The sequence below is a fragment of the Sorex araneus genome, chromosome X (genome assembly GCF_027595985.1).
Source record: "Sorex araneus isolate mSorAra2 chromosome X, mSorAra2.pri, whole genome shotgun sequence".
Classification (NCBI taxonomy): domain Eukaryota; kingdom Metazoa; phylum Chordata; class Mammalia; order Eulipotyphla; family Soricidae; genus Sorex; species Sorex araneus.
Window position 1 is genome coordinate 15,615,671 of NC_073313.1, and position 13,472 is coordinate 15,629,142.

The following is a 13,472-nucleotide window of genomic DNA, read 5'->3' on the forward strand; positions in this document are numbered from 1 at the left end:
TCATGAGAGTATAAATACAACCAGAAATAAAGCAAATATATTTACTAATGACTCTGCTCAACTTTGAATATTAGCTAGGATGCTATGTCCTAAGTCTTTGACGTGATTTTGTACCAATCTTGTAGGTAAAGAACCTTGTAGTTTAAGATCATTCACATTATCTGTCTCTTCCAAGATTTGTACTATAGTTCCTTTAACAAAATGCGTGGATTTTCGCAGCACTGTTTACAATAGCCAGAATCTGGAAAAAACCCGAATGCCCCAGAACGGATGACTGGTTGAGGAAACTTTGGTACATCTATACAATGGAATACTATGCAGCTGTTAGAAAAAAGGAGGTCAAGAATTTTGTAGTTAAGTGGATGGGCATGAAAAGTTTCATGCTGAGTGAAATGAGTCAGAAAGAGAGAGACAGACATAGAAAGATTGCACTCATCTATGGTATATAGAATAACAGAGTGGGAGACTAACACCCAAGAACTGTAGAAATAAGTACCAGGAGGTTGACTCCATGGCTTCGAGGCTGGCCTCACGTTCCGGGGAAAGGTCAACTCAGAGAAGCGATCACCAACTACATTGTAGTCGAAGGCCATGTGGGGGAAGGGAGTTGCAGGCTGAATGAGGGCTAGAGACTGAGCACAGCGGCCACTCAACACCTTTATTGCAAACCACAACAGCTAATTAGAGAGAGAAAACAGAAGGGAATGCCTTGCCACAGTGGCAGGGTGGGGTGGGGGGGAGATGGGATTGGGGAGGGTGGGAGGGACACTGGGTTTACGGGTGGTGGAGAATGGGCACTGGTGAAGGGATGGGTTCCCAAACTTTGTATGAGGGAAGTATAAGCACAAAAGTATATAAATCTGTAACTGTACCCTCACGGTGATTCTCTAATTAAAAATAAATAAATTTAAAAAAATGCGTGGATTTTAAGGAAATTAATTATTTTTAACCTCTTTAGGTCTTGGCTTCTAGAGTGACGACTTAAGATTTTCTTTAAGGTACCTTTCTTTTTTTTTTTTCTTTTTGGGTCATACCTGGCAATGCACAGGGGTTACTCCTGGCTCTGCACTCAGGAATTACCCCTGGTAGTGCTCAGGGGACCATATGGGATGCTGGGAATTGAACCCGGATCGGCCGCGTGCAAGGCAAACACCCTACCCACTGTGCTATCACTCCAGCCCCTAAGGTACCTTTCTAAGACCATAACATTATTAACATTATTACAGTCTACTACACACTGTATTCATAAAACAATTCGACTATGTATTGTTTTATTCTACTATGAAAATAATTATAAGTCTGATATTGTGCTATATCTGTGAATCGCCTTTTATAGCATTTTTTAAGTCCCAGGTTATATTTAATCATCCTTTGTAGATACGTTTTGATAGTGATGCTAGTAACTTACACTGAGAAAGCATTTCCAGTGTATAAATTACTTATGTGTATTCTGTAGTTTTTTCTTCTCATCACTAAAACTATTTAATAAAATATTGTTATCCTCATTGCCAAAAACAGTAACAATAAGTCTCTCAATGAGAGACGTTACTGGTGCCCACTCGAACAAATCGATGAGCAACGGGATGACTCATTTTCCGTACATGTAACTTTCTCAAGGACACTCACTAATAAATGCCAGCAGCAGTCCACCAGACCAAGAGGATAGGTCAAGTATTCTTTCCACTAAAACACACATTATCAACTTCATCATCATTGCCATTATCACATCACCAGCACCATCTTAGCCATCATCGTCATCAGTATCCACTATCACTATCATCATCACCATCAACCATCATCACTAGCATCCTCGTCCTGACCAGAAAACTGAAACTTCTGTGCTGGGGCCAGACAAATATGGAATACACATCATTGTGGAGTATATGCAGTTGACCTGAGTTGCCACCCACCTACCCAGTTCTCTAACTGCTGCCTCAAAGTTTTTTTTAAAAGATTTTTCCAGCAATTTTCTTTCAACACATCTCTCATTTCCACAAAATGCTACTCTCAACAAAGGTGGCAATAGAAAAGCAACCTCATCAGATCATTTCACAAGAAGGTAGCATTTACTTCAGTAGTGGTGTGCTGAAGCTAGCCTCTACAGGCTTGCAAGAGCTTACTTAAATATTCAGAAATACCTATACTTAATATAAAATTAGAGAATGTTATAAACAAAACTTTAGAACTGACTAACTAGCTCACTGTTACAATAACCAATAGTCTTTATATGATAATTTACCTTTTCGAATAGGTGATATTAATAAAATTCGAAGCAATGAGCCCTTGAACTGGATGGTTTTATATAGTATAGTAATGATATATGCATGTAAAAGATATTCTTTCCCAGTAGTACCTAATAACAGGAATAGGTTAAACTGATCTTGGATATTATTTGCCTTTTATTTAAAACATAGCATACCTAGATACTTTATATACATGCATCTCATCTGATCCTCATGGAAACAGAGATATAATCTATTACAGATGGGAAAGCAGATCTATGAAAATTAGATTTGACTAAGCTTATTCAGCTAAAAGGTACAGCTGGCATTTGAGTTTAGCTAGTTTGGGTTCCAGGTGGTGTCTGGAGGACCATGTAATACCAGGGATAAAACCTAGGGTTCCTGCATGTAAAATATTTGCTCCAGTCCATTGAGATATTTCCCTGGTCCCTCAACATTAAGTTTTAATTACATATCTTAAGAAGCATTGCCATTCTGCTTCTATCTTGATAGAAGCAGTATGGTGATCTCTCTGGGCTTCTAAGTTTAATATTTTGTACCATATACACTATGTTCATTATCTAATGTATGGATTAGATTGTCAAATATTTCTTTGACTATCATTTTCAAGTCTAAAGGGCCTTTAGAGCAACTCCTATTTTTCCAGAATTAGAAAGGACTTTCACCACAATACAGTGCACTGTCCACCTCAGACCGCACCCTTTCCTCACCTCTAAAGTAACACTTTGCTAAACGAAACCATTCCCAGATTGCATCAAACCTAAAACACAACAAATCTACTTATCATCAGAGAATTTTCCTAATTTTCCTGATGATATTTGCTCATTATACTCTCCAAGCTTACACAAGAGATCAGCCAATCTGTTTTCCTAGTTTGAACATGAAATGAATTTGTGAATTTAAGGTTGTGACAACCTCACTTTTCCCAGGCAACAGATTATGATGCCACACACCCAATTATTATGTTACTGTAGAACCTGCTCAGAAGGAAAGAGCTAGCTGATCCCAGCACAAACTAAAAGACCAGCAAATGGCAGGATAATAAAATAATAGTAACAGCTAACAGTTATTGAGTGCTCTCTGTGTGCCAGGCACCACTCTAAGCAGACTACTGCATTAACCCTTTCTATCACAATGAGTTCATTGTTTTTTTCAATCAATCACTCGATTAACCCAAGTTTGGTTTCCCTGGTAGTTCATTCCTATGCTTCCTGATATTCATAAGATCAGAATCTAGAAGTCAAATACTTTGGATATATCATCTAGCTCCAGAGTCCATTCTTTAGATTTCGGTACTATATCATATTAATGGGAAAATAAATAGAATCACAGCATTTTAAGATCAACACAAAACTTTAAAATATCGAATCTAGTCATTTCAAATATTATATGATTACATTCCTTAATAGTCTTAACAAAATAACTTGTACCAAGTCTCTTTGCGTTACATGTCATCTGATGAATGCACCAATGAAATACATCAAGAAAAACAAGCAAGTACACGGTTTAATTTGGGACTAGACATAAATCACATTGAGCTTATGGAATTTCACCTTCCATTTGTGTAAAAAATGATAAAGCTTGGTATTTAAAATTATTGCTTTCTTGGGACAGGAGCTAGTTCAGTGGTAGGCTGCCTGCCTGCCTTGCAGGCATAAACTTGCAAGTTCCATTCCCAACATTGCCTCATACACCAATACTGGTGTGGTCCTGGTGGCACCAGTGTTTGTTATCCCCATTCCCACATGGAAATGTATAATCTCCAGTGCACAACACTGGAGTATGTGTGAGCACAGTAAAAGTGTGTGTCCCCTAAGAAAATGATGGGTGGAGGAACCAGTTGGGATGGCAGATACATGCCGAAAGTAGATAATGGACCAAACATGATGACCTCTCAGTGTCTGTGATGCAAGCTATAATGCCCAAAGCAGAGAGAGAGTATGGGGAACATTGTCTGCCTTAGAGCCAGGGGAGGGTGGGAAAGGGAGGGTATACCCGGGATATTGGTGGTGGGGAATGTGCACTGGTGGAGGGATGGGTGTGTGATCATTGTGAGATTGTAACCCAAACATGAAAGCTTGTAACTATCTCATGGTGATTCAATAAAATTTAAAAAAAATTTAAAAAGTGTGTGTCCCCAATGGACACCACTAATAAATATGGGATCAACACAACAAAATATGGGACCCCAATGAGAACCACAATCAAAAGAGTGCAAACCACATCATTGTAAAAACAAAGAAAAAATCATCTTTAAATAACTAAATATTTAATTTAAATATTGAAAACAAAGTTATTACTTCATGTTAACAACTAGGATAAAACATAGTGCAAATGGGTAAACCTCAAGAGAATATTTTAGTTGAATGCAAACACATCCATATGTGCTTTTGAAAACCAATGCATGTCCCCAAGATTCCCACTATTAGAATTACTCTTCCTTAGTATCAGAAAGAAAGGTTTGGAAACATCAAAGTGCCTAATGAAGAGTCAATGACTTTCTCAATTTTGCCTCTGGATGAAAGGACTTAAAAACAAAATCATTTTCTCCTTTCATCAAGCTGAAAAATCCTGTCTCCTCTTCTGCCCTTGGGAACCTTCCCACTGCCATGACATTTTCTCCCAAGATAATAGCAATAATTTTGACACTGACGCCTGCAGGTGCTGTCAGAATCTAGGTAAGTGAACAAGGAGTGAGAATTCATACATGTAGTAAACTGGCAGGCTCTGAAATTAACAAAATTATAAAAACTTGGATATTTGTTAAAATGTATCCCCTTCAACGCCTAACAGGATCTGTGGGAAGTCAAGGATTCTACATTTTAAAGAGATGTTTCAGGTGAGTAATGCCGAAGAACTGGTTCAAAGGCCACTTCAAGGAACAGTTGTGTATGATATTCTAGGCAATAAAAAATGAGTGAGTATACATAAAACAGTGTGAACGTATATAGGAGAAGATTGCAGCACAGGGCCAAGAAAATGCAAGCTCAGGTGGGAGGCATTTGAAGAACTGTGTAATTACTGGTATTTAGAATTGAATAACTACAAAGTATTAAATACCTACTCAAAAAATTGCTTACCTCGGTACATTCAGCTTAGAAAATCCTAACACAGGTATTAAATTCAATTCTGGATATAAAACATTTAGATGATATAGAATACAGATATAGCAACAGAAAGACCACAGTTAAGCAAGGGGCATTGGAATCCAAAGGGTACCTAGAAAACTAGCATTTTGAAAATCACCCAGTTTTTTGTTAAAAGTTTTAGATTTTCTTCAGCTAGGGAGAAATTTAGAATGCTCTTCTAAGTCATGAAGAAATTGGATAATATTCTTTAAATCAGTTGCTTTAAATATCTTACCTTCTTCGTTGCTGAATTCCTAATATAACCAATAGCACAATGGCAATTGTAACGACGCAAAATACCACACCAAATATAATAATCCAGACAGGTACAGATGGCTCAACGGGTGGTGCAAGAGTGGAAGGAATTTTCAAAAATTCCAGAGTTTGGTCATTCAAAAGGAAGGCATTGTTGATCCGGTTCCTATTCTTGCTAAAATATAATGATAATCAAAAACAAGAAAAAAAACATTAAAAACAGAAGATACAACCCTATCCTTCCATGATTATAACGATTTTCTAAAGAGCTCCTCCTCCTAGCAAGAGACTTCAGGTTGATTGGAAAGTCTGAAGAGGGCAAATCATATTGTGGTTTTATTTTGGAAAATGCAATTTTGGCTGCCAGAGAGGTGTTTGCCAATCAATGCATTACTCTGCTGTTGCTGGAGATACAGAGTAAATAAAAAATACCAAAGACTTTCCCGTCTTTACGAGGACAGATCAGTATTCCACAATCACAGAATGAATGAACATGCCAAATGTTCCATGAAAGAGGCTGGGTAGAATGGCAATAATGTCAGGGATGTTTTCCTAAGAAAACAACTCTTTAGATGATTTGGGTGATAATCAGTTTTTTTCAGACCAAGGTGTGTAGTGAGCACAGGAGTGGAGATATAGTATGGTATAGTATGATCTGTTCCAAGATCTACAAAATATTCTATATGATCAAATTAAGCTTGATGGTGGTAGCAGGGAGGATTTAATAGCAAAGTTCTATTTGACTGAAATCAAAGAAGTGAATTTCTTTTATTTCAATTGAATCACCTTGAGAAACAGTTACAAAGTTTTCATGTTTGAGTTTCAGTCATACAATGATCGAACACCCATCCCTCCACCAGTGCACATTTTCCACCACAATGTCCCCAGTAATCCCCCTCCCATTCCAGTCCTCCCTTTGCCTCTATAGCAGACAATTTCCCCCATAACTCTCTCTCGCTTTACTTTTGGGTATTATGTTTTGCAATATAGATACTGAGAGGCTATCACACTTGGTCCTTTATCTACTTTCAGCACACATCTCCCATCCCGAATGATTCCTCCAACCATCACTGACTTAGTGATCCCTTCTCTATTCCAGCTGCCTTCTCCCCCAGCTCATGAGGCAGGCTTCCAACTATGGAGCAATATTCCTGGCCCTTGTGTCTACTGTCCTTGGGTGTTAGTCTCATATTATGTTATTTTATATTCTATAAATGAGTGCAGTCCTTCTATGTCTGTCCCTGTCTTTCTGACTCATTTCACTTAGTATGATACTCTCCATGGCCATCCACTTATAAGCAAATTTCATTACTTCATCTTTCCTAACAGCTACATAGTATTCCATTTTGTATATGTATCAAAGATAAAGAAGTGAATTTCTAGTTGGAAATTTAAATGTGGAGAGGAAATTCTGTGGAGAAATCAGATGGGCTTTATTAATATGTATGTGGCTTGTGTTTGTTTGTCTGGGGGTCACACCCAGCTGTGCTCAGAGCTTACTCCTGGCTCTGGGCTCAGGGATCAATCCTGGCTCTGTGCTAAGGATCACTCCTGGCGGGGCTCATGGGACCATACGGGGTGCTGAGATTGAACCCAGGTCAGCTACAAATAAGGCAAGCACCTTACCCACTAATATATCACTAGGCCCCATTTTGTTGCTGCTGTGTTTTTGTTGTTTGGGCCACACCCAGCTTGGGGCTTACACCTGGCTATGCACTCAGGGATCACTCCTGGGGGTGCTCAGGGGACAGATGGCCTTTATTGAAAGCAGAGTAGGCAAAGACACTTCATCTGCCTCTAGAGTGGCACTGGAAAACAGAACCAACCATGACATGAGCCTCCTGGGTGACTTCCTATTTTTAGGAGCTTCATTAAAAAAAGTTAAAAGAAACAGATGAAATGGATTTGAAAATGTATTATTTTGCCCAATAAACCAACAGGAAAGAATTTCTACATAAATCAATATTGAGTTGGTTCGTGTTTATTTTGTATTGAGTCTTTGAAATACAGCATGTACTTTACACTCAGAAAATAAATGGTTTGGAAGTAACATATTTCAAGAGCTCTAAAGTCACATGTGACTGGTAGCTTTGTATTGGACAGCACAGACCTATAGTCCATGGCAACAGATTGAGACGCTGAAAAGACCAGCACCCAGATACTATAAAAGATCTCTAGAAAATAAATATCAACGCTGAAGAATGATTATTTATAAATGCCCAACCACACAGACTTTCAGTCTTGAAATTCTTACGACTTAACTTCTATCTGCTGCCCTTTTTTCACTCTATTATTACCTCTTGGTATTGTTTCTTTCATTGCAACTATTTGTAATTGTACAATTATTTTCTTTATCCTGTTGAGTCCACCCATTAATTCCCTTACATATATTCTCATTATCTTGGTCATTCCCATCCCTAAGTAGTTTCTCCTATTAAGAACTTTGAAATAGATATTTTGTGGTGAACATATTCATCTACATCCTCGACCTTCACCCCAAAGACTCTTCTCAACAGTTGTTGCTTCAGCAAGAGAAATGGATGATTGTTCACACAAAAACCTTTGGCATTTGATCATATACTCATTATCTTGAATGTTAATAATTTACAGAGAATGAGTTTTCAGCAGATACTATTCCTGGCTAAAGAGAATAACATGTATTTCAGGAACTTGTAAGTCCTTTGTTTCATTTTTAATTGAACTTGCTCTTCCAATATGCCTTTGCCCAACATCATGTATTTGGTTTGAAGGTGTGACACACATGAAGTGCCCACTCATCGAAACAGAAACAATTTGCATCTTCTGTGTCTTTGATGTAAACAGTGCATTTTGCTTTTAAAAGTTTGTTATGATCACAATGAAATAACTGACAGAAAAAACTTTGCAAAACTTTCAATGGAAAAAATATTATTGACATACTGATATTTTGGACAGTTATCAACTTTTATGGTCTTTGAGTTATTTTACAGATCTGTAGGCTGTAGAAAACGTAATATAAATGATTCCTGTATACAAAAATATAAGTGATTTATGCTTGATGGAACACAATTGAGTACTGCCCAAGGGGTATTCATAAATGAATAACATCATTCCTTTTGCTTTATTTTGGGGGATCACACCTGGAAGTTATTGAAGTTACTCCCACTTCAGTACTTGGAAAGCCGTGCAGTACTGGGGACTAAATATGGTCCTCCTACATGTAAAGCATGTGATCCATCCCTTTGAGTCATCTTTCTGTCCCAAATTACTCAATTCTTCTATATGCATAGTTCCTTGAAATATCCTGTGCAGAAGTTAGTCTCTTACTGGTTACCTCAATAATTTTATATTAAATATTTTATAACATTTATTGTTAATGTGTACAGGCCTTAAAAATAGAGTGATATCTTTTAAAGATTAAAAATGATAGATTGGGATTGGATGCTTTTTTTCTTTCAGGGTGATGAGAACAGAAAGTTTCTCAAAGAAAAAATTTGAATGGCCTGAAAGCACATGAAAAAATGCTCATCATCAGGGAGATGCAGATCAAAACAACAATGAGATTTCATCTCACACCACAGAGACTGGCACTCATCCAAAATAACAAAAGTAACCAGCAATTGAATGAGGGCTAGAGACTGAGCACAGCGGCCACTCAACACCTTTATTGCAAACCACAACAGCTAATTAGAGAGAGAAAACAGAAGGGAATGCCTTGCCACAGTGGCAGGGTGGGGTGGGGGGGAGATGGGATTGGGGAGGGTGGGAGGGACACTGGGTTTACGGGTGGTGGAGAATGGGCACTGGTGAAGGGATGGGTTCCCAAACTTTGTATGAGGGAAGTATAAGCACAAAAGTGTATAAATCTGTAACTGTACCCTCACGGTGATTCTCTAATTAAAAATAAATTAATTAAAAAAAAAGTAACCAGCATTAGTGTGTATGTGGGGAGAACGGGATTCTCCTTCATTGCTGGTGGTAATTCCAGCCTTTTTTGGAAAACAATATGGACGTTTCTCAAAAAACTGGAAATTGAGCTCCCATTTGACCCAACAATACCACTTCTGGGAATATACCCGGGGGTCCAAAAACACACAGCAGAAACACTATCTACACTCCTATGTTCATTGTAGCACTATTCACCATAGCCAGAATCTGAGAACAACCTGAGTGCCCAAGAACAGACAAATGGATAAAGAAATTATGCACATCTACACAATGGGATCCTATGCAGCTGTTAAAAAAATATGAAGTCATGAAGTTTGCCTATAACTGGATGGACATGGAGCATATCATGCTGAGTGATATGAGTCAGAAGGAGAGGGACATAGAATATAGAATGATATAGATATGACAGCATTCCTTTGTGGAATATAAAAAAATATATAGTAGGAGAATAATACCCATGACCACGAAAAAGAGGGGCTAGGAGCACTGATCAATAGTTGGAACTAACCACAAGTGCTTGGGGGCTGAGGGTAGGTAGGATAGAGAAGAGACTAATATGACAATAATAGCCAGGAATGATCACTCTGGACAGGGTCTGAGGGTTAAAAGTAGGTAAAGGGATTTTCTTGATAACCTTTCAAAATCAATATTGCCAATCACAATGTCCAGAAGAGGAGAGAGAATGAGTGAGCGAGCAAGCAAGAGAGAGAGAGAAAGAAGAAAAGTGACTGCCATAAAGGCAGGCAGGTGGTAGGGGGTGAGGGCTGATGATAGGGAACCTGGAGATACTAGTGCTGGGAAATGTACACTGGTGGAGAGATGGGTGTTAGAAAACTGTATGACTGAAATACAATCATAAACAGATTTGTAAGGGTCTATCTCAGTGCTTAAATAAAATAGTTTTTAAAAATTATAGACTGACTAAAGAAGGTAAGTCCTTAGAAGTCCAACAAATTGGAATCCTTTTTTAAGTCTTTAAATAAAAGTAAAAAGTGTGACTTTCTTCTCAAATACTTTACTTTTTATTTTTATTACCTTCTGGGTCACACCTGGTGATGCTCAGGGGTTACTCCTGGATCTCCACTCAGGAATCACTCCTGGCAGTGCTCAAGGGACCATATAGGATGCCGGGGATAGAACCTGGGTCAGCCGCATTTAAGGCAAATGCCTTCCCTGCTGCACTATTTCTCCAGCCCCAATACTTTACATTTATTAACTCAATCTTCTCAACAACTCAGAGATAAGTAGCCTGATTATTCCTATTTTTACAGATGGTAAAATTAACAGAAAAGAAGGTAATTTTTCGTGTCTTGAAATAGCATGAGGAAATACTAGAATTAAAACCCAAAGTTGGGGGCTGAAGTGATAGCACAGCGGGTAGGGTGTTTGCCTTGCACGCGGCCGACCCGGGTTCAAATCCCAGCATCCCATATGGTCCCCTGAGCACCGCCAGGGGTAATTCCTGAGTGCATGAGCCAAGAATGACCCCTGTGCATTGCCGGGTGTGACCCAAAAAGCAAAAAAACAAAAAAACAAAAAAACAAAGCCTCTGATTCCAGAATCCACATGCTGACTGGTCATACAATAGTGTCATGATGGGCATCTTGAAGAATGCAGTAAACACACTTGACAAAACTTAAATCCAGATTTTTCAAATATAGCACAATTGACATTTGGGATAGAACAGTTCTTTGTTTCAAGGTGCTGTTCTGTGCTGTGTAGGATCCTCAACTTCTGCCTACTCAGTATTGGTGGCAAACCTCCCCTTAGTTGTGAGAATAAAATGTGTCCCCAAATATTACCAAATGTCTCCTTGGAGGCAAAATTGCACCTGGATTGTAATCACTGATCTTCACTAATCTCCAAAGCAAACTAACAAAAAATAACTTTTTGAACATCTTAAGTGAATTACTGTGAAGTGGAGATAGAATTTTTCAAAAAATTTTGAAACACTTTAATTGATCAACAAGTGATTTACTAGCAGAAGTAATATTTTTCATTTACCTTATGGCTTCCTGTACTTCAACAGCAGGAAGTGTGTGATTTTTCGTAGGGTCTGTAACCACAAACCAGAATGACACCCGCTGGGTTACATTGCACAAAAGTACCTGGAAAATGCTGTAGATGATGACAAGGAAAAATAAATTATAAGAAAACATCAATGGCATTTAATCTTTATTATAGACGAATAGTATTCCATTTTGTATATATACCACATTCTTCTTTACATTGTCCGTCTTAAGATGATAATAACACTGGAGTATAAAGATTAAATTCTGCCATTTGCAACAACATGGATAAACCTAAGGAGGATTATGCAAAGTGAAATAAGACAGAGAAAGGAAAAACACTGTGTGCTCTTACTAATTTTTGATTTTCAGAGAAAACAAACAGATGAACTAAATAAAGTAATAATAACCTATTTGAGTATATAAAACCAATTACTTGAGGGGAAGAGGGAAGGAGAGGATAAATAGGGACAAAGGAGTCACACATGTTTATTTTCAATAATGTACACCTGAAACTTACAAAGTGTGGCAATGCATTATTACTGAAAATAAATAAATCAGAGTTTTAGCTACATGTGAGCTACATGTGAGAAATTATTGTAGGTCATCTCTTAAGTAAGAAATCTATCAAAAAAGACTCAATAAGACAATGGAGTACATTATGAACCTCTTCGGCTCTGACCTATTAGCTGAGACCACACTGCTTGGTCTCTCTCTGAACAACAAAATTCTGTTCTCCTTCATCAAGCACCTTAACGTGTTCCTTATTCAGCCTTCCACCTCTCAGATCCACCTAAGTCTGTTGTGCACTCTTGATCCAATAGTTGCTATTAGCCAGCATTGATGTCCCTCCAGGACCTACAAATTTGGGGACCTGTGCGGTAACAAGCTTCCAAACAAAATATTATACTAAATTTATCAGTAGTCTTTCAATACATGCTGCAGTCAGCCATATTTAAGTTATAAAGAATATGTCTCATTCAACTCTGTATACTTAGATTGCCGATAGAAATGGCAAGGAAGAAATGGCACAGTGTTCTGCAGTGAACACAATATAACTATTAATAAAGGAACACTGGAAATTATAGGAAACTATACGAAATAAACATTGTTGGTGCTAAAACACACACAGTGAATGCCTTTCACTATTTCCACAAGAAGAAAACTGACAAAAATTATATAACAATAATTTTTAAAAACTTGAAAACACATCCTTTGCCTAATGAAATGAATGCATTGTGCATTTCTGTACACAGGACATAGTGCTTTAGTTTGACAACAGAGAAAGAGAACTCCTTCAGACCATTATCTGTCATTCTTCAGGACTAGTGAAATCTTTCTACTTTTCCCCTTTAAATGTTGAGTTCTAAGGCCCGGCACATAGAACTCCGTGCCTGAAATCACTGAGGACCATAGCATTCTCTATTCCCTTGTTGCCAGGGAGCTAGGGACTCAGGACTTTTGGGTCTCCCGGCCTCTGGCCTGCTGCATGTGGGACCCCTGCCACAAAAGCTAAGACTTGCATGCTGCACCTGGGCCACCGAGCTGTCCTGGCCACCCACCGTCACCTGTCACCGTAACCATTTGTAGACTTCTGCAACACCTGGGAGTGCATGCGGCAGACTGCGATCATGGGCAGCTACCCTTGGCAGACAGCTGGGCAGTATCTCAACAGGTACACAAATGCCACCCAAGAGCACACTGCTGCCCCTGAGCCAGCAGTACTAATCCGTTCAGGCCAGACCCACATTTTTACCCTTTAGACCCAGCCCAGTGTCTAGCCATCCCCAGGAGCTTGCAACTCAGAGTTCAGAGCCACCCACCCCCAACCCTACGTCCCATAAAATGCAGCCTCAGCCACAATAGAGTGCAGTGGAACCCCTTATTTGGCCAGCCTTTCCTCCACACCT

The 13,472-nt window shown here is 38.6% G+C and overlaps 1 protein-coding gene across 1 annotated transcript in view; it reads right to left on the reverse strand.

The window, feature by feature from the left end:
• Positions 1-13,472, reverse strand: part of CLTRN (collectrin, amino acid transport regulator) — a 34,088-nt gene that overhangs the window by 3,145 nt on the left and 17,471 nt on the right. Inside the window, exons 4-5 of the mRNA XM_004612210.2 lie at positions 11,558-11,671; positions 5,607-5,801 (exon numbers count right to left, since the gene is read on the reverse strand). Coding sequence (XP_004612267.1) covers positions 5,607-5,801; positions 11,558-11,671 — 309 coding nt within the window. The remainder of the gene's footprint in view (positions 1-5,606; positions 5,802-11,557; positions 11,672-13,472) is intronic.